The following is a 23,990-nucleotide window of genomic DNA, read 5'->3' on the forward strand; positions in this document are numbered from 1 at the left end:
ATAGAACTGGGTGTCTAGCTAGCAGTATGTCTTCAAGATAGCGAGGTACTTCGTGTGATACAAGTTAAATAGAACTGGGTGTCTAGCTAGCAGTATGTCTTCAAGATAGCGAGGTACTTCGTGTGATACAAGTTAAATAGAACTGGGTGTCTAGCTAGCAGTATATGTTCAAGATAGCGAGGTACTTCGTGTGATACAAGTTAAATAGAACTGGGTGTCTAGCTAGCAGTATGTCTTCAAGATAGCGAGGTACTTTGTGTGATACAAGTTAAATAGAACTGGGTGTCTAGCTAGCAGTATGTCTTCAAGATAGCGAGGTACTTTGTGTGATACAAGTTAAATAGAACTGGGTGTCTAGCTAGCAGTATGTCTTCAAGATAGCGAGGTACTTTGTGTGATACAAGTTAAATAGAACTGGGTGTCTAGCTAGCAGTATGTCTTCAAGATAGCGAGGTACTTTGTGTGATACAAGTTAAATAGAACTGGGTGTCTAGCTAGCAGTATGTCTTCAAGATAGCGAGGTACTTTGTGTGATACAAGTTAAATAGAACTGGGTGTCTAGCTAGCAGTATATGTTCAATATAGCGAGGTACTTCATGTGATATAAGTTAAATAGAACCTGTTATAGCTAACAGTATTTCTTCAAGATAGCAAGGTACTTCATGAGATATCAGTTAAATAGAACTAGTTGTCTAGCTAGCAGTATCTCTTAAAGATCCACAGTATTACATGTGTGGTGAACCATAATGTGTTGGGAATCGATTATGGAGGGTGTGTTTGTGTGTTTTAACATCATCAGCAATATCACACCTCTATAACGTCTCACTGTCTGATGTTCTCTGCTTGGCAAACTTGTATATTTCAGTATTGTTGAAAACTTCCATAAAAGTAAAACAACAATAGGTAATAAATAGAATAGCCAACTGACTACTTAGAAATATTGTTTTCCGAGACTTGTGAATTGATGTTGTCCTTCACTCGCCAAAAACTTTATTACAAGATAAATAGTATTCTGTAGTAGTGTTGGTATAAAGTGCTCCTACTAGCCATAGCTGTTGGTTATTTCCCTATTGGCTCAGTTGGTAGATCGTCCAACTCTCATACTGAATCTCTGGTTCAAATCCCCGCAGTGGCAGTTGATTTTTCTTTTGTAAACAGTAGGTCATTGAGAATTCTCTAGGGCGTACTCCACTTGACAATGAATGTGTTGCTATAAACAGTCAAAAACTTAAGATTATGAGATAGAATTCAAAATATTGATATTACATCAAGTTATGATTCTGGCAGAATCCTAGAAAAAACCCAAATTCAATGCCTGATAACATTAATTAGTTCTCCTCTGATGAACTTTATGTTATTTAGAAATCATTTTAATTGAGCATGTTTTTTTAAAAATTCTTTAAGGCCAAACACTGGACTGTCACCGCTAGATGAAGAGAAGACCGACCTGTTACACAAATACTTGATAATTACACCAGAGAAAGCAGGTACGTTGCAAAACAGCTTTCTCATATGTTGAATTTTTGTGTTTGTCTGTCCACCCCTCCATCTATCTGTAAAGATTGGTTGTTCTGATGTTTGGAACAAACCGTTACATTGGGGAGGGGTGTTCTGATGTTTTGAACAAACCATTACATTGGGGAGGGGTGTTCTGATGTTTTGAACAAACCATTACATTGGGGTTGGATGTTCAGATGTTTGGAACAATTCTACTACATTGTTCTGTGGATAAAAATTATTGAACAGTTTTGTGAATTTATTGATGTATAACAGTTAGTTTTATAAATATATTTTAGTGAACTAGTGACTTTGTACTAAATTTGTGACTGCATTAAATTCATCCCAAAAAATAAAAACATAAATAATACATGCATTTCTAATTACAAACAGGCCAATGAATATAGTTCAAAATAAACATCAATTAATTTTGATAATCATTCTCATGATCCATTTTTCGTAATGTAATTTTCTGCATTTTTTTAAAGATAACTTTCAGATTTTTCACCGACATCATCCAGTCAGTACAAGTATCATGATCAAGTACATCAAAGTACAATACAGAGTTACTTCCCTTATTTCATAGTCGATTGTACGGTAGTCCATGATGTACCGATGATTTTAAATATTGTTTATCCAAGAAACATTATTTGCAAATTTTATCCCAACCAGTGCCCGATGATTGGTATATTAAAAGTATGTGGTATGTGCTGTCCTGTCTGGGAAAGTGTGTATAAAAGATCCCTTGCTGCTAATGGGATAATGTGGTGTCGTTAAACAAAACAAATGTTTAACACTGCAGACTTGTTTGGAATAACAGCAGCTTTAAGTTTAATATCAAAGGCTGTGGTATGTGCTGTCCTGTGCATCTAAAAGATCCCTTGCTGCTAATAAAAAAAGATATAGCTGGTCTCCTCTGAAAACGTGTCACAATTACAAAATGCTTGACATCCAATAGCTGATGATTAATTGATAAATATGCTCTCTTGTAGTGGTTAAAGAAAACAAACTTTAACAAAAGGCTACGTATCAGAAGTACCAAATATTCGACATCCAGTAGCTAATGATTAATTAATCAATGCCTCTAGTGATGTTGTTAAGCACAAATTTTACCAAAACACAATTAATTAGCTTGTGGAAACTGACAATTGATCACAACAGAGAGATGTTGGTGTGTTATGGCCTTACACCTACCCTTTGAGTGGTTCAGACTCACTCTGCGTGGGTGCCAGTACCAGGATGTGATCCCAGTACGTACCTTTAAATCTGATGGCTAAACCACTATACCACTACACCACCAGTGCCGGTAATCATAACAGCACAAAGTCTGTAAAATGTAAAACACTTCAAGACATATACCGCTATACCACCAATGCCGGTAATCATAACAGCACAAAATCTGTAAAATGTAAAACACTTCAAGCCATATACCGCTATACCACCAATGCCGGTAATCATAACAGCACAAAGTCTGTAAAATGTAAAACACTTCAAGACATATACCGCTATACCACCAATGCCGGTAATAATAACGACTCGAAGTGTGTAAAATGTAAAACACTTCAAGACATATACCGCTATACCACCAATGCTGGTAATAATAACGACTCGAAGTCTGTAAAATGTAAAACACTTCAAGACATATACCGCTATACCACCAATGCCGGTAATAATAACGACTCGAAGTCTGTAAAATGTAAAACACTTCAAGACATATACCGCTATACCACCAATGCCGGTAATAATAACGACTCGAAGTCTGTAAAATGTAAAACACTTCAAGACATATACCGCTATACCACCAATGCCGGTAATAATAACGACTCGAAGTCTGTAAAATGTAAAACACTTCAAGACATATACCGCTATACCACCAATGCCGGTAATAATAACGACTCGAAGTCTGTAAAATGTAAAACACTTCAAGACATATACCGCTATACCACCAATGGTGGTAATAATAACGACTCGAAGTCTGTAAAATGTAAAACACTTCAAGACATATACCGCTATACCACCAATGCCGGTAATAATGGGCCGAAGTCTGTAAAGAAAAGTAAAACACTTCAAGCCATATACCGCTATACATGTACCACCAATGGTGGTAATAATAACGACTCGAAGTCTGTGAAAAGTAAAACACTTCAAGCCATATACCGCTATACATGCACCACCAATGGTGGTAATAATAACGACTCGAAGTCTGTGAAAAGGAAAACACTTCAAGCCATATACCGCTATACATGTACCACCAATGGTGGTAATAATAACGACTCGAAGTCTGTGAAAAGGAAAACACTTCAAGCCATATACCGCTATACATGTACCACCAATGGTGGTAATAATAACGACTCGAAGTCTGTGAAAAGGAAAACACTTCAAGCCATATACCGCTATACATGTACCACCAATGGTGGTAATAATAACGACTCGAAGTCTGTGAAAAGGAAAACACTTCAAGCCATATACCGCTATACATGCACCACCAATGGTGGTAATAATAACGACTCGAAGTCTGTGAAAAGGAAAACACTTCAAGCCATATACCGCTATACATGTACCACCAATGGTGGTAATAATAACGACTCGAAGTCTGTGAAAAGGAAAACACTTCAAGCCATATACCGCTATACATGTACCACCAATGGTGGTAATAATAACGACTCGAAGTCTGTGAAAAGGAAAACACTTCAAGCCATATACCGCTATACATGTACCACCAATGGTGGTAATAATAACGACTCGAAGTCTGTGAAAAGGAAAACACTTCAAGACATATACCGCTATACATGCACCACCAATGGTGGTAATAATAACGACTCGAAGTCTGTGAAAAGGAAAACACTTCAAGACATATACCGCTATACATGCACCACCAATGGTGGTAATAATAACGACTCGAAGTCTGTGAAAAGGAAAACACTTCAAGACATATACCGCTATACATGCACCACCAATGGTGGTAATAATAACGACTCGAAGTCTGTGAAAAGGAAAACACTTCAAGACATATACCGCTATACATGTACCACCAATGGTGGTAATAATAACGACTCGAAGTCTGTAAAATGTAAAACACTTCAAGACATATACCGCTATACCACCAATGCCGGTAATAATAACGACTCGAAGTCTGTAAAATGTAAAACACTTCAAGACATATACCGCTATACCACCAATGCCGGTAATAATAACGACTCGAAGTCTGTAAAATGTAAAACACTTCAAGACATATACCGCTATACCACCAATGCCGGTAATAATAACGACTCGAAGTCTGTAAAATGTAAAACACTTCAAGACATATACCGCTATACCACCAATGGTGGTAATAATAACGACTCGAAGTCTGTAAAATGTAAAACACTTCAAGACATATACCGCTATACCACCAATGCCGGTAATAATGGGCCGAAGTCTGTAAAGAAAAGTAAAACACTTCAAGCCATATACCGCTATACATGTACCACCAATGGTGGTAATAATAACGACTCGAAGTCTGTGAAAAGGAAAACACTTCAAGCCATATACCGCTATACATGTACCACCAATGGTGGTAATAATAACGACTCGAAGTCTGTGAAAAGGAAAACACTTCAAGACATATACCGCTATACATGTACCACCAATGGTGGTAATAATAACGACTCGAAGTCTGTGAAAAGGAAAACACTTCAAGACATATACCGCTATACATGTACCACCAATGGTGGTAATAATAACGACTCGAAGTCTGTGAAAAGGAAAACACTTCAAGCCATATACCGCTATACATGTACCACCAATGGTGGTAATAATAACGACTTGAAGTCTGTGAAAAGGAAAACACTTCAAGCCATATACCGCTATACATGTACCACCAATGGTGGTAATAATAACGACTCGAAGTCTGTGAAAAGGAAAACACTTCAAGCCATATACCGCTATACATGTACCACCAATGGTGGTAATAATAACGACTCGAAGTCTGTGAAAAGGAAAACACTTCAAGACATATACCGCTATACATGCACCACCAATGGTGGTAATAATAACGACTCGAAGTCTGTGAAAAGGAAAACACTTCAAGACATATACCGCTATACATGCACCACCAATGGTGGTAATAATAACGACTCGAAGTCTGTGAAAAGGAAAACACTTCAAGACATATACCGCTATACATGGACCACCAATGGTGGTAATAATAACGACTCGAAGTCTGTGAAAAGTAAAACACTTCAAGACATATACCGCTATACATGTACCACCAATGGTGGTAATAATAACGACTCGAAGTCTGTGAAAAGGAAAACACTTCAAGACATATACCGCTATACATGCACCACCAATGGTGGTAATAATAACGACTCGAAGTCTGTGAAAAGGAAAACACTTCAAGACATATACCGCTATACATGCACCACCAATGGTGGTAATAATAACGACTCGAAGTCTGTGAAAAGGAAAACACTTCAAGCCATATACCGCTATACATGTACCACCAATGGTGGTAATAATAACGACTCGAAGTCTGTGAAAAGGAAAACACTTCAAGCCATATACCGCTATACATGTACCACCAATGGTGGTAATAATAACGACTCGAAGTCTGTGAAAAGGAAAACACTTCAAGCCATATACCGCTATACATGCACCACCAATGGTGGTAATAATAACGACTCGAAGTCTGTGAAAAGGAAAACACTTCAAGACATATACTGCTATACCACCAATGCCGGTAATAATAACGACTCGAAGTCTGTAAAATGTAAGTCACTTCAAGACATATACTGCTATACCACCAATGCCGGTAATAATAACGACTCGAAGTCTGTAAAATGTAAAACACTTCAAGACATATACCGCTATACCACCAATGCCGGTAATAATGGGCCGAAGTCTGTAAAGAAAAGGAAAACACTTCAAGCCATATACCGCTATACATGTACCACCAATGGTAGTAATAATAACGACTCGAAGTCTGTGAAAAGGAAAACACTTCAAGACATATACCGCTATACATGTACCACCAATGGTGGTAATAATAACGACTCGAAGTCTGTGAAAAGGAAAACACTTCAAGACATATACCGCTATACATGTACCACCAATGGTGGTAATAATAACGACTCGAAGTCTGTGAAAAGGAAAACACTTCAAGACATATACTGCTATACCACCAATGCCGGTAATAATAACGACTCGAAGTCTGTAAAATGTAAGTCACTTCAAGACATATACTGCTATACCACCAATGCCAGTAATAATAACGACTCGAAGTCTGTAAAAAGTAAAACACTTCAAGACATATATTGCTATACCACCAATGTCAGTAATAATAACGACTCGAAGTCTGTAAAAAGTAAGACACTTCAAGACATATACTGCTATACCACCAATGCCAGTAATAATAACGACTCGAAGTCTGTAAAAATGTAAAACACTTCAAGACATATACTGCTATACCACCAATGCCAGTAATAATAACGACTCGAAGTCTGTAAAAAGTAAGACACTTCAAGACATATACCGCTATACCACCAATGCCAGTAATAATAACGACTCGAAGTCTGTAAAAAGTAAGACACTTCAAGACGTGTATAAATGTTTATTACAACTAGTAGAGAATAGATAAAACATACACAGCACAACATGCAGTACTCTACAAGTCTCAGCTACATAGTAGGTAATAAATATGTCAAACGTACACAAATTAAGTAGTCTATCAGTCAGTATCTGTCTGTAGGTAGTAAATATGTCAAACGTACACAAATTAAGTAGTCTGTCAGTCATTATCTGTCTGTAGGTTGTAAATATGTCAAACGTACACAAATTAAGTAGTCTATCAATCAGTATCTGTCTGTAGGTTGTAAATATGTCAAACGTACACAAATTAAGTAGTCTATCAATCAGTATCTGTCTGTAGGATATAAATATGTCAAACGTACACAAATTAAGTAGTCTATCAGTCAGTATCTGTAGGTTGTAAATATGTCAAACGTACACAAATTAAGTAGTCTATCAGTCAGTATCTGTCTGTAGGTAATAAATATGTCAAACGTACACAAATTAAGTAGTCTATCAGTCAGTATCTGTCTGTAGGTAGTAAATATGTCAAACGTACACAAATTAAGTAGTCTATCAGTCAGTATCTGTCTGTAGGTTGTAAATATGTCAAACGTACACAAATTAAGTAGTCTATCAATCAGTATATGTCTGTAGGATATAAAGAACACAGGGACCTAATTCACAAAACACTAGCAACTTCGTAATCTCAACGTACAATGCAAAAAGACTTGCAAAGATGATGCAGTGTTGCTTAAAGGGACTGTCCGGAGTTTGCAGCCATTGTAAGATGCTTGTGATAACAGAGCCTTGTTGGTGACTACTATTTCATACTAAATACAAATTTTCTTATTTAGAATACCAGAGTCTGTATATCGAATGCGTTTGCGGTGGTATACTAATATTTGTAGCACTCAGTTTTTACTTTAATTCGTGATATATATGTTTTTCGTACGTACGAAATTACTGGGAGGTAAAATCCGGTTTGGGCTACTACAAGCATTAGGACACCAACAAACACTTTGTAAATACAGACACTGATATTCTAAATTAAGAAAATGTATTTAATTTGTATGTTACCTCATCGAAAAGGCTCTATTGGTCGGACAGATTTTACAGTGGTTGTAAACTCAGGACTGTTCCTTTAAGAGGCTTTATGAATTATGCCCCAGTTATTTAACAGACATATATAAAGAACTGATATTAAATTTACACTGTACACAAATTAAAAAATAATCTATAAGTAATTGTTAGACATTAGGTAATAAGAACTGATATTGATTTAACATACATATAATTTATGAAGTAAACAAGTAACGAGTAGACTGCATATGTAAGTAGCAAACTACTGATATTAAATTTTTTTTAAATTAAATTGTCTACAAGTATCATGTAGACGAGATAATAAAAAAACTGGTTTTAAATTAACACAAATTAGTCTACAAGTATCTGTTAGACTGTAGATAATAAAAAATGTATATTAAATTAACACAAATTAGTCTACAAGTATCTGTTAGACTGTAGGTAATAAAAAATTGATATTAAATTGACACAAATTAAAATAGTCTCCAAGTATCTGTTAGACTGTAGGTAATAAAAAATTGATATTAAATTAACACAAATTAGTCTACAAGTTAGTCTGTAGGTAATAAAAAAGTGATATTAAATTAACACAAATTAAATAGTCTACAAATATCTCCTAGACTGTAGGTAATAAAGAAATTAAACTCGCACAGATGAATACTATAGAATATCACAAAGCAGGACCAGTGTTAAAACTCACTGTTGTATTAGACCACATACAAATTACCCCAGCAATTATAATAATGAATTTGATGTGATCAAGTGAAAGTTACCCCAGCAACTCATTTTAGTCCACTATAATTTATCTTTAAGTTTTCTTTTGTTTTGCCAGTTATAATGTAAAACATTACGAACAATGAATTCTCTGTGATCAGATAAAAATCATCCAGCAACTAGTTTAATGAACTAATTATGTTTAAATTTCTTTTTCTTTTCTTTTTTTTGTTGGTATCATATAGAACATGATAGCCATAAATTAAATCTGTAGTATATTTTTATCTTTTATTCATTTAGAAAAGACCATGCACATTAATTAGGTTATCGTCATAAGCAACATGAATATTTTATAATATAAATCAGCATAATGGTAAATTAAAGACAGGTGCTTGTTTCTACATGTATTTGGCCATGTTAGTCATGTCCCAGCCATTTCGCATCAGCATTTGCTGTTGGCTTAGCTTGACCTTTTCAGATAGTGTTTAGTGAATCGTTACCGTATATCTTCGCCTGTAAGTCGATCTCGGCTATAAGTCGAGTCCCTAATTTCAAGCCCTGAAAACGTATTTTTTTATTGACCCGTTTATAAGTCGACCCATGAAAAACTACTTATAAATATTGAAATATTTCTTATTTTCAGCACATGAGAACAATAATATTTGAACAAATTTTTTTTTTTTTTACAAACTTCGGTTTTCACGTTTTGTACATCGCAATATGATCAGACTATTCCAATCAAACTATCATTATTACATAGCATCAAAACGAAATATTCCCTTAGTAGAGAGTGAAAGCTGTTTTACTGTTACTGTATAGTACTGTACAGATGGTTTTGTGCACAGACAACGACTTTATTTATAAACACTGACAACAGATCACTACGATAAAACTGAAAGTATCACGTTTTGCCGCCATATTAATACATGTAAGGAGGATAACTCTGGAAAGTACACTGGTTTTTGTACCAAATGATTTGTGTCCCTATTGCTCTAGATAAGTGAACTGCAGAGATCAGTCTATTTTAAGGGAAAGCTTAGTAATATTCATGAAGTTAATCACCGCCAAAACATTGTTTGAACAACCATTAATGCCAGTGACCAGATTTCAAAATAAACTCGGGCAACAGGTAGTTAGTATTGTTTACATTTTTACTATTAGTTATGACTGTTAATTTAACTAAGTGGACTGTTGTCTTGGCATGTGAGTGAGATCGTACGCCTTTTCGCATAACCAAAACCGTTCTAATGCCAAAAAAAATAGGTTATAAAAAATAAATGTGTCAAATTAACATATTTGAGTATAAATACATGGCATACTTCAACAATTAAACTTGTAAAATAATCCCCAAAACTAATATTTTTTGGTGAAATTTTTTTACCCTCTTATAAGTCGACCCCCCAAGTTATAAAATAATTTTTGGGTGAAAAAAATTCGACTTATAGGCGAAGATATACGGTACATCTAGCATCGATAAGAGCATCTCTATGTTAACTTTCCCATCTAGGAGCCAGATTGCGCCTACTTGTATTTTTATATAGATAGTATGAAATGTTTTAGTCACCAGATGAAAAAACATGGTCACATATGTAGAGATCTGGTTAAGAAGCACCTATAACTGCCAACTTTACCCCATAATTTGATCTACCCTACCTTGATTCATCAGTCATTTTAATAACAGTGAGTACACTTTAATGCCATTTACATTAATAACAATTATAGTGATGTTCCAATGATAGATTGTAATTGTAAATGGATCAGTTTGGCTCTACCGATGTGATGATCAATTATAAAATTCCATAATCAATTGTATGGGAAAATGTTAATAATAATTGTTCCTCCAGTTTAGATGCTGAATTTGTGTTGTTGGTGTTTGTTTTTATGTGTACATAAAGAAAAACATTACATGGTTATTAAAGGTAAAATAAGCAATTTGTAGGATCGTTTGTGGTGAACATGCCACTAGTTGCTTGGTCCTAATTAAAATCCTTCTTATATTCAAATAATTCTGACCAGTTGTGTAATTGAAACTTGATTCCTGATTGGTTCACCGTTGGTGTCAAGAGGCTATTATCGATGACATTGCAACTCATTCCCAACACTAAATAATTTGTTTAACCCATCTTTCCATAAAATATTAATTTGGATTCATTCCCCCATCCATAGTTTTTTGTTTTGTTAGCTTTCTATGTCCATAATTTTTGTAAGGTTTAATTATTTGATGTTAACAATTAAAATAATTTTTAAAGTATTGCCACCCCCCCCCTTAATCATTTCTAGAATGAGCCAAAATCGGAAAGCCAAGAACCTTTAATAAGATTTAGGAAAAAAAACCGAACACAACAACGACTGATGAACGAACATGCAAATAACTATTAGTATTAAAGTAGACATTTTTTGAAAATGTCACAAATTGAATATGTTTTGAAACAGCAGCTAATAAAAAATGTACATTAAAGTTAGGAATAAAATTGTAATGTGCTACAATATTTTATTGCTGTTGTGAACAAAAATCACCAATTAACGTAAAAAGGAGTCTAAAGATCGAGAAAACAAAAGTATATACAAATGAGTTACTTCTCTGATAACTTGTGCGTACGACATTCTATAATATCACCTCTGGATTAAATTGGAGAAAAGAAACAACATGCATTGTAAACTGAAAGTTTTCTGGTAAAAACATTATGACAAGATAACTATGTACATCTGCTGAAATTTGTAAACAGCCTGGGCCAAAGTTATGAAAGGTAGTTTATTATAGATACAGGTATGTTTATCTTATACAAAGACATTACTTGATGGTGGGTAATAAATAAAATACCACACTCGTTTACCTTATTGTGGGTAATAAATAAAATACCATACTTGTTTACATTATGGTGGGTAATAAATGAAATACCACACTTATTTACCTTATGGTGGGTAATAAATAAAATACCACACTTGTTTACCGTATTGTGGGTAATAAATAAAATACCACACTTGTTTACCTTAAGATATCGTTTTTATAAAACTTGTGAACTTCCCATGATACATGTATCTGACCTCAGTTTTGTTCGGACAGATACTAACATAGGAAATTCATTAGTTTGTAAAAATTATATCTAGTGACAATGAGTGTAGTATTCTATATGTATTAAACACAGAAAACTAAATTTCGTAATCTTGGGTAATCAGAAGTTGATTGATGTGATTTTTAACCAAAGTAACCAATAGTTGGACCATGTGAATTATATTTTAATAACTGGTGAGTTAAAATTTGACTGCTGATGCGTTTTGTCTAAACATTGGTTTGGAACATTTGTAAAATACATTCAGTTTTGGAACATAGGAATAAAATTGTGCCGATACTTAAAGAGACAGACCCCAGTTTCAACCCGTGAAAGTTTAGTTAATCTACAAACCTGTAACACTTTTGGATAAAGTTGCAATTGAGTGAAACACGAGTCTGTGACTTTGAAATGGTGAAATATCCTCTAAAAATAGACTAAAACTGAACTCCACAACTGTTACTTCTCAGACGCACGTGCGTTTTTAGAAATACCGTATATGTTCGCCTGTAAGTCGATCTCGGCTATAAGTCGAGTCCCTAATTTCAAGCCCTGAAAACGTATTTTTTTTATTGACCCGTTTATAAGTCGACCCATGAAAAACAACTTATAAATATTGAAGTATTGCTTATTTTCAGCACATGAGAACAATAATGTACAATATTTGAACAAATGAAAATTATTTTACAAACTTCGGTTTTAACGTTTTGTACATCGCAAACAAGTAACATAGCATCAAAACGAAATATTCCCTTAGTAGATAGTGAAAGCTGTTTGGCTGTTACCGTATGGCACTGTACAGCATGGTTTTGTGCACAGACAACAACTTTATTTATAAACACTGACAACAGATCACTACAATAAAACTGAAAGTATCAGTTAATCACATGTTTTGCCGCCATATTAATACATGTAAGGAGGATAACTCTGGAAAGTACACTGGTTTTTATGTATGTCCCCAGTGAACTGCAGATATCAGTCTAAGCTGAAGTTAATCACCAACAAAACATTGTTTGAACAACCATTAATGCCAGTGACCAGATTTCAAAATAAACTCAGGCAGCAGGTAGTTAGTATTGTTGACATTTTTGCTATTAGTGATGACTGTTATTTTAACTAAGTGGACTGTTCTCTTGGCATGCGAGTGAGATCGCACGGCTTTTTGCATAACCAAAACCGTTCTAATGTAAAAAAAAAAGGGTTATAAAAAAACAAATGTGTCAAATTAACATATTTGAGTATAAATACAGGGCAAACTTCAACAATAAAACTTGTAAAATAATCCCCAAAACGGTAATATTTTTGGGTGACATTTTTTTACCCTCTTATAAGTCGACCCCCCAAGTTATAAAATAATTTTTGGGTGAAAAAAATTCGACTTATAGGCGAAGATATACGGTATGAGAAATGTATTTTGCGATATTAAAACACTATGATGACCAAAAACACTTCGAATGTATGGAAATGGATTATCTAAACAATAAAATGTAAGTAAAGTATGATTTCAGTTATCAAAAACATCTCTAACAGTAAAAAATATGCCTTAGTGTTTAAAAACTAGGGTATGTCCCTTTAAGTTAGCAACTTTTAATTTTAACTCATAATTATTTAATCTACAGCTTAACATTTAATTTTAACTCATAATTATTTAATCTAACTACAGCTTAACATTTAATTTTAACTCATAATTATTTAATCTAACTACAGCTTAACATTTAATTTTAACTCATAATTATTTAATCTAACTACAGCTTAACATTTAATTCATTTTGAGGTGAAATATTTTGAGGTCAGCATGTTTGTACTTCGTTTGTACTTCGTTTGCACTTGCTTATTTTTGGGCATACTTATTTTGGGCAAACCTTTTATAGCCTCAACTTTGGTACAATCTAAAGCCCAGGTTAAGTGGCGTGCGGATTATTGTGTCCTGTAAAGATAAGCGGTGAACATTTGAAGGATAAATAACTTTCGTAATTTTGGTCAAATGTGTTGATTAATCCATACTGCGGAAACTTAGTTATAATCAAAGTTTTTATAACACTACCAGAGGAAAATTTTAGTTTTTCTCAATAGGTCAAACAAAATGTGCAAAATACATATACTCCAAAAGGACCCATATTGTTTTTGTCATTACATTCAGTTTTATTTAATAACTGACGACAGTTCAGTATGATGAAAAACGTTTTAAAACTTCTGTTAATGTTCAGTACAGAATTTACAAAATACCCCCAAAAGGTCTGGATTTTTTTCATTCTATTTAATTTTATCTTTTAAAATTACAATTGAAATATTATCTAAAAATATTTGAGACTTTTCTGTCAGTGTTCAGTAGATAGGAATAACCAAATTACAAACTAAATTATTTTGTAACTCGTTTTTTATAAAATTACTGCTATTTGTATCATTGACAATCGAAATTCCCCCAAGAGGATTCGAACCAGAATTGTATCAATTGAGCTACATGTGTATGTAAGTCGATGTGTGTTACAAATATAATGAAGACAACACAACATCTAACAAAACTATTCAAAGTGTTAATGTTAAAGTATTTCCTAACACAAGTAGTAGCAAGTCTAGTGTAAAAATATTGATAAGAAAACGCACTATTCATGCTATACAAGTAATTCAACATTTGTTACGTAATATGTAATATTAGAAGAAAACATCACATTAAGTTTTATAAAACAATCTATTTACATTTATTTTACACATCCTGAGATGCTGAATTTGAAGTACACATAAAGTATGTTAAGTACAATGTTAGTACAGAAGGTCAAGTATATTGAGTACATTTTGAGTATGAAAAGTCGAAGTACATTGTTAGTACAAAAAGTCAAGTGCATTGTCAGAACAAATAAATAAGTAAAGTACATTGTTAACACACTAAGTTAAGTAGGCCTACATTATTAGTATAATAAATTAAGTACAATGTTAGTACAGTAAGTCAAATACATTTTAGTATAAGTCAGGTCCATGGTAAAATCAAGTATGTTGTTAGTACAATAAGTGAAGTACATTGTTGACACTATTTAAAGTCTAATATTGTTAGCACAATAAGTGAAGTAATTCGTACATTGTTTTATAAGTCAAGTACATTGTACAATTAGTCAAGTATATTGTACAATATGTCAAGTGCTTTGTTAGTACAATATGTCGAGTATATTGTTATGTCAGGTGCAAGTCACCATGTAGATATTGGATACAATATGTCAAGTGCATGTACAATATATCAAGACATGTCAAGTGTAAAATGTCACATACAATATATCAAATACAATATAACAAGTACAATATGTTCTACATTAATGTAACAAACGTATTCACAGTATATTAATTTCTGCTACTACTATAATGAACATTTGGATATGGCTATAAAAAATGATGTTTTAATTCAATCTTCAATCCCTGTAATGTTTATATATTGGACTATGTCTAGACTGGATTCAAGTGGGATTGACGAAATGAGTCAATATACACAGAGTTCCATGTAGATAGATATTTTGCAAGCTGATGTTACTGAATGGTAGTTTATGATCATGCCAATTTATACAAAACCCAAAGTACCGGTAAGTAGATGACTGTGGACAAAGTCCACTGTATTTGTAATTATGACCTGGACCGCGTTCCACGAAGTGATCTTAGCCCTAAGATCATCTTAAGTGCATGCACTTAAAGTGATCTTAAGGTTAAGATCGCTTCATGGAACGGGGCCCAGGTCATGTTGTAAGGAAACATAAACCATATTACTTTACCTTCGCTTGAAACTGTGAAAGTAATCCACAATCTGTCTTTAAGAAAACATTACATATTGATACTTTATATTATTTGTCTTTTCCCTAGACACCCAGTCTTTAAAAACCAGCAAGCTTGATATGTTATCTGTTATGACTGCCAAAAACACTTGCAGATTTAAAACAAAAACATTTAAAATAAAAAGCCCGTTGTTCGATGATAAAATATTGAGGTACACATGTATTGTAGTTGTTGATGCAAATAAAATCACAACCACAGCTGTACACAACCCATTAAGAACAAACAACCAACAATAATAATGTAACAAAATAATAATAATAATGATGATAATAATAATGATAATAATATTATTAATAATATATTAATAGTTTTCTAAATTAGAATAGTGTAGTAGTAGTAGCAGTTGTAATAGTAGTGTTAATAATAATAATAATAATAATAGTAGTAGTAATAATATTATTAATAATGTATTAATAATATGTTTTCTACATTAATACACAATTATTTTCTGTCTTGTGTATTTTCCTCTATTTTATCAGTACAAAATGTGACCTTAAGACATTCTGTGCCAGAATTTGTTCCTGTAACTCACATGTTTTACTGAATATCACTGAGCACATTCCATATACAATATACAATGTATGGTGGACATCTAATTTGTGAAAAAATAAGAAAGGTAAAAGGCTCAACTAGAAACAATATCTACTACAAGACTTAGTTTACAAAATGTACAACTTGTGTCACTCTCCTCTTGATCTTTGACTCTGTCATGGATTCCTGGAAACAAATAATATACACATATATTTTCTTTTAAAACCAGGATCTCCAGTATGTTTTTTTATTAGCTGTTATGTGTTTTATAATTAGAATTACACATTTTCTGCTGTTTTATGATTTACTACATGTATATTCTGATTAAGCCATATCACTAAAAAAAATCCTTGATCGTTATGTAAAACACTAGAAATTTTTATGTTTATTTTTAGATAAATCAGGAGTGGGAGTTGTTTATTATTAACACGGTTATGTTGAACCATATGGATAATAACACTTGTTATTACGTGTGTGCTTTGTATGATTATTATTAACTCGGTTATGTTGAACCATATGGATAATAACACTTGTTATTACGTGTGTGCTTTGTATGATTATTATTAACTCGGTTATGTTGAACCATATGGATAATAACACTTGTTATTACACGTGTGCTTCGTATGATTTTTAGACTGGCCTTGGTGGCGGCGTGGTTAGGCTATCGGTCTACAGGCTGGTAGGTACTAGGTTCGTATCCCAGTCGAGGCATGGGATTTTTAATCCAGATACCGACTCCAAACCCTAAATGAGTGCTCCGCAAGGCTCAATGGGTAGATGTAAACCACTTGCACCGACCAGTGATCCATAACTGGTTCAACAAAGGCCATGGTTTGTGCTATCCTGCCTGTGAGAAGCGCAAATAAAAAATCCCTTACTGCTAATTGGAAAGAGTAGCCCATGTAGTGGCGACAGCGGGTTTCCCCTCGAAATCTGTGTGGTCCTTAACCATATGTCTGATGCCATATAACCGTAAATAAAATGTGTTGAGTGCGTCGTTAAATAAAACATTTCTTTCTTTCTTTCTTTGATTTTTATTAACTCGGTTATGTTGAACCGTGTGGATAATAAATTACCTTAACACATGCTGTTTTCACAAGATGATTTTGTTTAAACAGAGGAAGGCTGGAAGTGTCAGTATGAAGAGAGTCATGACGGATGTCTGCACGGGAAGTCCTGCCGAAATAAAGGCGTCTGCACTGGTACAGTCAGCAAATCTCTCTGAAAAACACAAACATAATTCAGTGAAACCACTCTAAACCTTTTGTCAAACCCAATAGCCGATATGCATTTTTGTGCTGGGGTGCTGTTAAACATTCATTCATTCTTTCTTTCTTTCTTTCTTTCTTTCTTCCATCCATTCATTCATTCATTCATTCATTCTTTCTTTTTTTCTTTCTTCCATCCATCCATTCATTCATTCATTCATTATTCATTATTCATTATTCATTCATTCCCTCTAAACCGGACACCCTTGGCACCAAGCCAAATGTCCCATGTTAAGAGGGATCTGGTTTAGAGAGGTTAAGTTATGTACTGATTTTTTTAAAAGGGACTGTAAAACGTCCAGTTTTAGGGACTGTCCGGTTAACAGAGGGTCCGGTCTTGAGAGGTTTCACTGTATAATAATTTAATTGGTGAATTCAATAGCATGAAACATTTTGTTTTGTAAATTTTGATTATGTAAAAGACAGTAAGGCCTGCTTGCCATTAACACCAGTGGCGGATCCAGAAAATCTATTTGGGGGTGGGGGAGTGACATGAGGTGCAATGCCAAGGGAACTTTGGGGGAGGTTTGGAGGGGAATAGTAAAAAAATGAAAATTAATATATAATAAAATTATAACTATCGCAAAATTTAGGGGGGTCCCAGGCCTCCCAGTATTAACTGGTATTGTTGCTGAAGTATATATTAATTAATGTTGTTATGGGTGAAGTAGAGACTTTGTGTTAGTATTGCATAATTATTAATGTTATCTTAGTATGGGTGACGAGTAATATTTGTTGTGTTGTTAACTTCCAGTTGGCAGTCGGTGCTACAAGCTACATCTGTTGTGTGGAAATAACGTCACACTGATGTCGGTCTTAGAAACGGCAATCAACAAATCAGCGGCTAAATTCGGTCTCAGGTAAATTACATCTCACTCGGTAGTTTTATGTCACATTTTCTATACTTACATGTATCTATCTTTAATTACCTTAAATATACAATCATAAAATGTTATAATTGGTTCTACTGTAAGCACCTACAGTTTTACCTTCCCATTCTCAATAGAAACCCCACCCAACCCCCACCCCACCCTCCACTGAACTGATTACACATGTTTTCACTTCCCATGGCTATTTCAGTCAAGCTGATTGTTTTCTGTTCTGTGTATTTCATTTATAACTGGCCTCGGTGGCATCATGGTTATGCCATCGGACTACAGGCTGGTAGGTACAGGGTTCACAGCTTGGTACCGGCTCCAACCCAGAGCGAGTTCTTAAGGGTTCAGTGGATAGGTGTAAGGCCACTACACCCTCTTCTTTCTCACTAACCACTATCCAACTTAACAACTAACCCACTGTCCTGGACAGACAGCCCAGATAGCTGAGGTGTGTGCCCAGGACAGCAAGCTTGAACCTTAATTTGATATAAGCACGAATATAAGTTGAAATGAAATTCCATTTATCTATACGCACCTATTTTCATTTCGTACAGTAAACTGATTTCAATTAAGTGCATATACTGACCTCCTTAAGGAAGCTCTGTTTTGTAAATGAAGTGAGCTTTGTTTTGCACCCACGCCATAAATGAACTTAAGTCTTTTTTGTTCTATACTCATCCTGTAAATTAAGTGATGTTTGTGTTACACCAGGTTCTACCCCATAAATTAACTTAAGTCAGTGTTTTGCATGTACACTGTAAATTAACTTAAGTCAGTGTTTTGCATGTACACTGTAAATTAACTGGAAAATCGGTTTTGTAGTCACACTATACATTAAGTGAGCTTTGTTTTGCACCATCAGTACCTGTTTAAATGAACTTAAAGTATGTTTTGTATTCTCACTTTAAGTTAAGTGAGTTTTGTTTTGTATTCTAACTTTAAATTAAGTGAGCTATGTTTTGCACACCCACCATAAATTAACTTAAGTCTGTTCTATTTTGCATACACACCATAAATTAACTTTTAAATTATTATTATTATTTGTTTGCATGCACACTATGAATTAACTTAAAAGTCAGTTTTGTTTTGCACTCGCACTTTAAATGAAGTTGAAAATCGTTTTGACAGTAGACGTTATTGGAAGTGAGGTAAGATAATTGTGTACTGGGTAACTGCCTGTCAGTATTCTCGTGATTACCGATCCCGAGATAAACACCTGCTTGAGATTTTCACCATGATTAACGACTTTCCTACAGTCTTACAAAGATGTCTTCATACCAGACATCACCTGTGATCAATTTACCGTGATGTATTTATGGGTGATCAATAACCTTTAGGTAATCTTTAAAGCTTTAACATTGCCAGCAGTACATGTTAGCACTGAATGGTCTCTGTTTTTTGTTGTTTTTTAATGTTTCGGGCATTACCGGACGATTTGCTGGGTGCCCCATTTATTTTTCAATATCCTACCTATTTACAATTAACCAGGTTCTCTCCTATTTATTACCCATATGCTTAAAAATATCTTGGTACATATCAAAGTGATACGTCCACTAGAACGCCAAGTGGGACGTAACACTTTTGACGTCACATGATAACGTCATCAATTGGTGCACAACCTTACAGAAACGTCAACGAAACGAGATGAGTAATATCAATTTTAAGATAGATTATGGGTAATAAAGCTCGTGACAATTGAAAATTATTTCACTCGGGACATAAACATGATACGAAATGGAAGCTTGTTTAATATCCTATAATTTTTTACTGGGTGTGAAAAATGATTTAATTTGGGAAAAATTAAATTGTGGCTTAGTCCACAGCTAAAGCCAAGACTGTAAAATAATTTATTTTTGAGTTTTTCACGTGTGAATGAAATTAGACCTTAAAAAATGTATTCTTGTTCAATCAGACCCGAGACCTCGTTAGTTTCTGCTGCACGTGGCTAGTAGTAACAATGCAACACTTAAAACTTTATATCAAGAAACGATGTACATGTATAAGTACAGACAATAAACATAAACAAAGTTTTGTATATTTTTTGTTTTATAAGTGCTGGCGATGAAAGCAACGCACGTGTTTAAAACATGGAAGTAAACATCACAGTATGTTAAAATGTGGAAGTGAAAAAAATCAGCGCTTGTACAGTGCCACTATACTTCATATCATATAGTTCATATGAGCCTTCACTCTAAAGGTTTTGCCTGTTGGTCAGTCACAAACCGTAGAAGAACCAAAGTTCCCTTGGCATTACGCATCATGTCATTTGGCCCCCCCCCCCCCCCCCCCCCCCCCCAATGGGTTTTCTGGATCTGCCACTGTTGTTCCTTAAGCTTATGGTATTTTGTAAACAACAAACGTCAAAATTATTAATATCAGTACTGGTATTTAATTTTTTTTATTATGGGGAGGAACGGGGGATTCGCAAAAATAAATGATTGCAAACTGACTTGTGTTCATTAAATCGCGAAAATTTGATCACGCGAAAATAAAGTATTTTACAATAGGAAATGACAGGTGTGATGTACAGATGGCCACAAAAAGACAAGCAGCTGTCATGGTTGGAGAAACAAGGACTGGGATGTGGAGTTGAACAGCAATAGAAGTTAAAAGATAGGAGGCGTTGCCAGATTGGAGAAAAATAAGACTGAATTGAAAAAAAGAGGAAGGAATGTGGGAAATGGGATAAAAAATGTTTAGTATTTCCGGGGAATTTAAAAAAAGAAAAAGTGTATTATTTTTATTTGTTTTGTGTTCCAGTAAGTACGAGAGTCAGCTGAGAGTGGTGCGAGTTGAACTTGATGGCGGAGAGAGAGTTGTTGGAATCCGGTTCCCGGAAATTCTCATCCCGGAGGTGGAGAGGCTTCTCAAGGAACACGAGATTGTGAAACAGGCAACACTGCCAAGTCTGGTCAGTATGATGATACAAGTATACACACACACTGACACACACACTGACACACACACACACACACACACACACTGACACACACACACTGACACACACACACACAAACACTGACACACACACACACACACACACACACACACACACACACACACACTGACACACACACTGACACACACACACACACAAACACTGACACACACACACACACACACACACACTGACACACACACACACACACAGTCTTCTAAGTCTGTGTAAGTAAGAGTAGCATTTGTAATGGCAGCAGATTTCTTATATATCATATAATATGTAATGTAATAAAAGTATGTGTGATATTTTTCAGATCACATACTTTCAGAATTTAATTGCTTTGTAAATTAAATGTAAATTAATCAGGTCACAGTATTACATTTATTGACATGTAAACAAATGTACCACAGCGCTACTCGACATATGCATCCAGTGTTCTGAAAACAAAAGTATTAGTTTATTTTTATGTAAGTAAATTCAAAATGACTTCATGCTAAGTTGATGTCATTCCCATTCAAAAAGACAGAATGTTGTCACGTATTCCAATCTGATTAAAATTAGCTCCACTGGTTAATAACTATTACCTGTGAATCTAACACCATCCCGTTGGAGCTCATGTCCAGTTGAACTTTCATTCAACTAATCAAAACCTTACTTGCAGAATCATGCCAGTGATTTGAAAACATTCCGAATTATACAGAGGGTATACAAAATGCTTTGGGTGAATTACGAATGCATTAAAACATGTTTTATGTTATAAAATAAATAATTTGTAATGTAAAATTGAAGCATGATTTAGTTTTTTTTTAAATAAATAAATAATTTGTAATGTAAAATTGAATGTTGATTTAGTTCGCTAAAAAATAAATTAAACACCTGGAGTTATATATGTACATGTATATATAATATATTACAACTGAGCAGTCGCCTAACCCGTTCTGTACGTATTGGTATGGTTCGCTATACTGTACTGTGGCCACATAAATAGACTCGCCTGATATTTTTAGAATTTGTATGCTCTCAAATAACGTTATAAAAGCCGAAGTGTGATTGGTCGATATTTAAATTATGATTTACAGACGAAATGTCACCTGGACATGGGAGTCCATGCAATGCTGTTAGATCTACTGGTAGACCAGTAGAGCAAATTTTTATCAGATTGTCACATATTCATACGTCATTTGAATATCATGTAATGGCTGACTGGAAGTAAAGTTGCATATTCAGTTTATAAAACTTTATAAATACCCAAATACCCTTGGTTTAAAATGTGATCAGGTGTCAGTAAACAAATATTTCTTTCCTTTCCATTGTTCTTTTCTTTTCATTTAAGATTGTGAATCTTTCCAGTTTTCTTCAGTTTTTTTTATTTACGATTATAATAAAATTGTTTTTGCAGTCCCAAACTCCAAGTCTTGATCCAACTCCTGTGACAGAAATACAGAAAACATCATCGTCCAACAACCACACCACCGAAGAGGTGACTTCCATCAACGACAAATGTCTGACGCGTGCAATAAACCCTCCTGTGACAATTAGAAACTTTTTCAAACCTCGCTCGAAAGTTGATGGAGCCGTGAAGACAAATAATACTCAAAAAACACCTGTTGTAGACTTGCTTGATTCCAGTGACAGAATCTCCAACACACTGGAAGACAGTTCAAAAAATACCTCACCTTCGAAAGACAGTTCTACAAATTCTGCAGGCAGTGCTAAGATTTCCCGAAAAAGGTCATTAGTGGATTCGTCAGTGGATATGCCGCGTCCGTTAGCTAAACGTTCGAAGCAGCAGTGTTCCTTGTTAAACTCCTTCTCAAAACAGTCTGCCAAAGAGGTGTCCAAGAAGGTGCCATCTTGTCCCGTATGTGCCAAAATGTTCAATACGGATACCTCCAATGAAGAGATCAACTCACACATCGACAGCTGTCTTATTGAGTGACACTTGTGAATGATATTTGTGAAGATCACATTTTAACTGTCTTTCTGACTTGAATGATCTGGCTTGGTGCTTATAAAACTTTTAGAGACTAATAGAGTCTGAGACACTAATGTCGTGACATTGCCATACAAATTGTATGTGCGTGATGTCATTAGAGATTAAGTCTGTTTTATAGGCACGGGCCCAGGTGTGAATGATGTTTGTGAAGATTACAAGATTTTAGCTGTGTTTCTGACTTTTTCTCCAAATTTAAATATTTGCAGGTATCACACTGAAATGATGTTTTTAATATAATAGCTAATTTTGGTATTATTTTCAATATTTTCTTGAAAATGGATTCAAAGTGTTCTATTTAAATAATATTTGATTAGCCATGAAGCCACTTTGTATAAAAATTTGCTATTGCCTAATTAGGTAGTGGATAGGATGAGTCCTGTCTTTGTGAACAAGATGTTAATTCTTTTTCACTGACAAGACTTAGCATGGGATGACTTAGCATGGGATAGTTTTAAAGATTCCATTGGGGTTCTAAAAGCACTAGCCCAATCAGTAATGGCGAGTAAGAATGCTGACAGACAAGTTAAACCAATCTAACTGGTCCAACAGGTGATTTCCGGGATTTGTTTATTGACTGTGCAAATATAGCTTTTGTTTTTCCTTTAGTCCAGACTCTTCATTCGAATTGCTCAAAACAATAAAGAAATATATTCCACACTGTCACTCTTCAAC

General features: G+C 34.5%; 1 protein-coding gene across 2 annotated transcripts in view; it reads left to right on the forward strand.

Moving 5' to 3' along the window:
• The window catches only part of LOC121374132 (protein FORGETTER 1-like), a 93,449-nt gene extending 69,746 nt beyond the window's left edge, over positions 1-23,703 (forward strand). For both annotated transcript variants that reach the window (XM_041501084.1, XM_041501092.1), the window contains 5 exons: positions 1,405-1,487; positions 17,354-17,437; positions 18,258-18,363; positions 21,142-21,292; positions 22,722-23,703. In XM_041501084.1, coding sequence (XP_041357018.1) covers positions 1,405-1,487; positions 17,354-17,437; positions 18,258-18,363; positions 21,142-21,292; positions 22,722-23,261 — 964 coding nt within the window. In that variant the 3' untranslated portion in view covers positions 23,262-23,703. The remainder of the gene's footprint in view (positions 1-1,404; positions 1,488-17,353; positions 17,438-18,257; positions 18,364-21,141; positions 21,293-22,721) is intronic.
• Positions 23,704-23,990: the final 287 nt, after the last annotated feature.

Source organism: Gigantopelta aegis, chromosome 1 (assembly GCF_016097555.1).
Source record: "Gigantopelta aegis isolate Gae_Host chromosome 1, Gae_host_genome, whole genome shotgun sequence".
Taxonomy (NCBI): domain Eukaryota; kingdom Metazoa; phylum Mollusca; class Gastropoda; order Neomphalida; family Peltospiridae; genus Gigantopelta; species Gigantopelta aegis.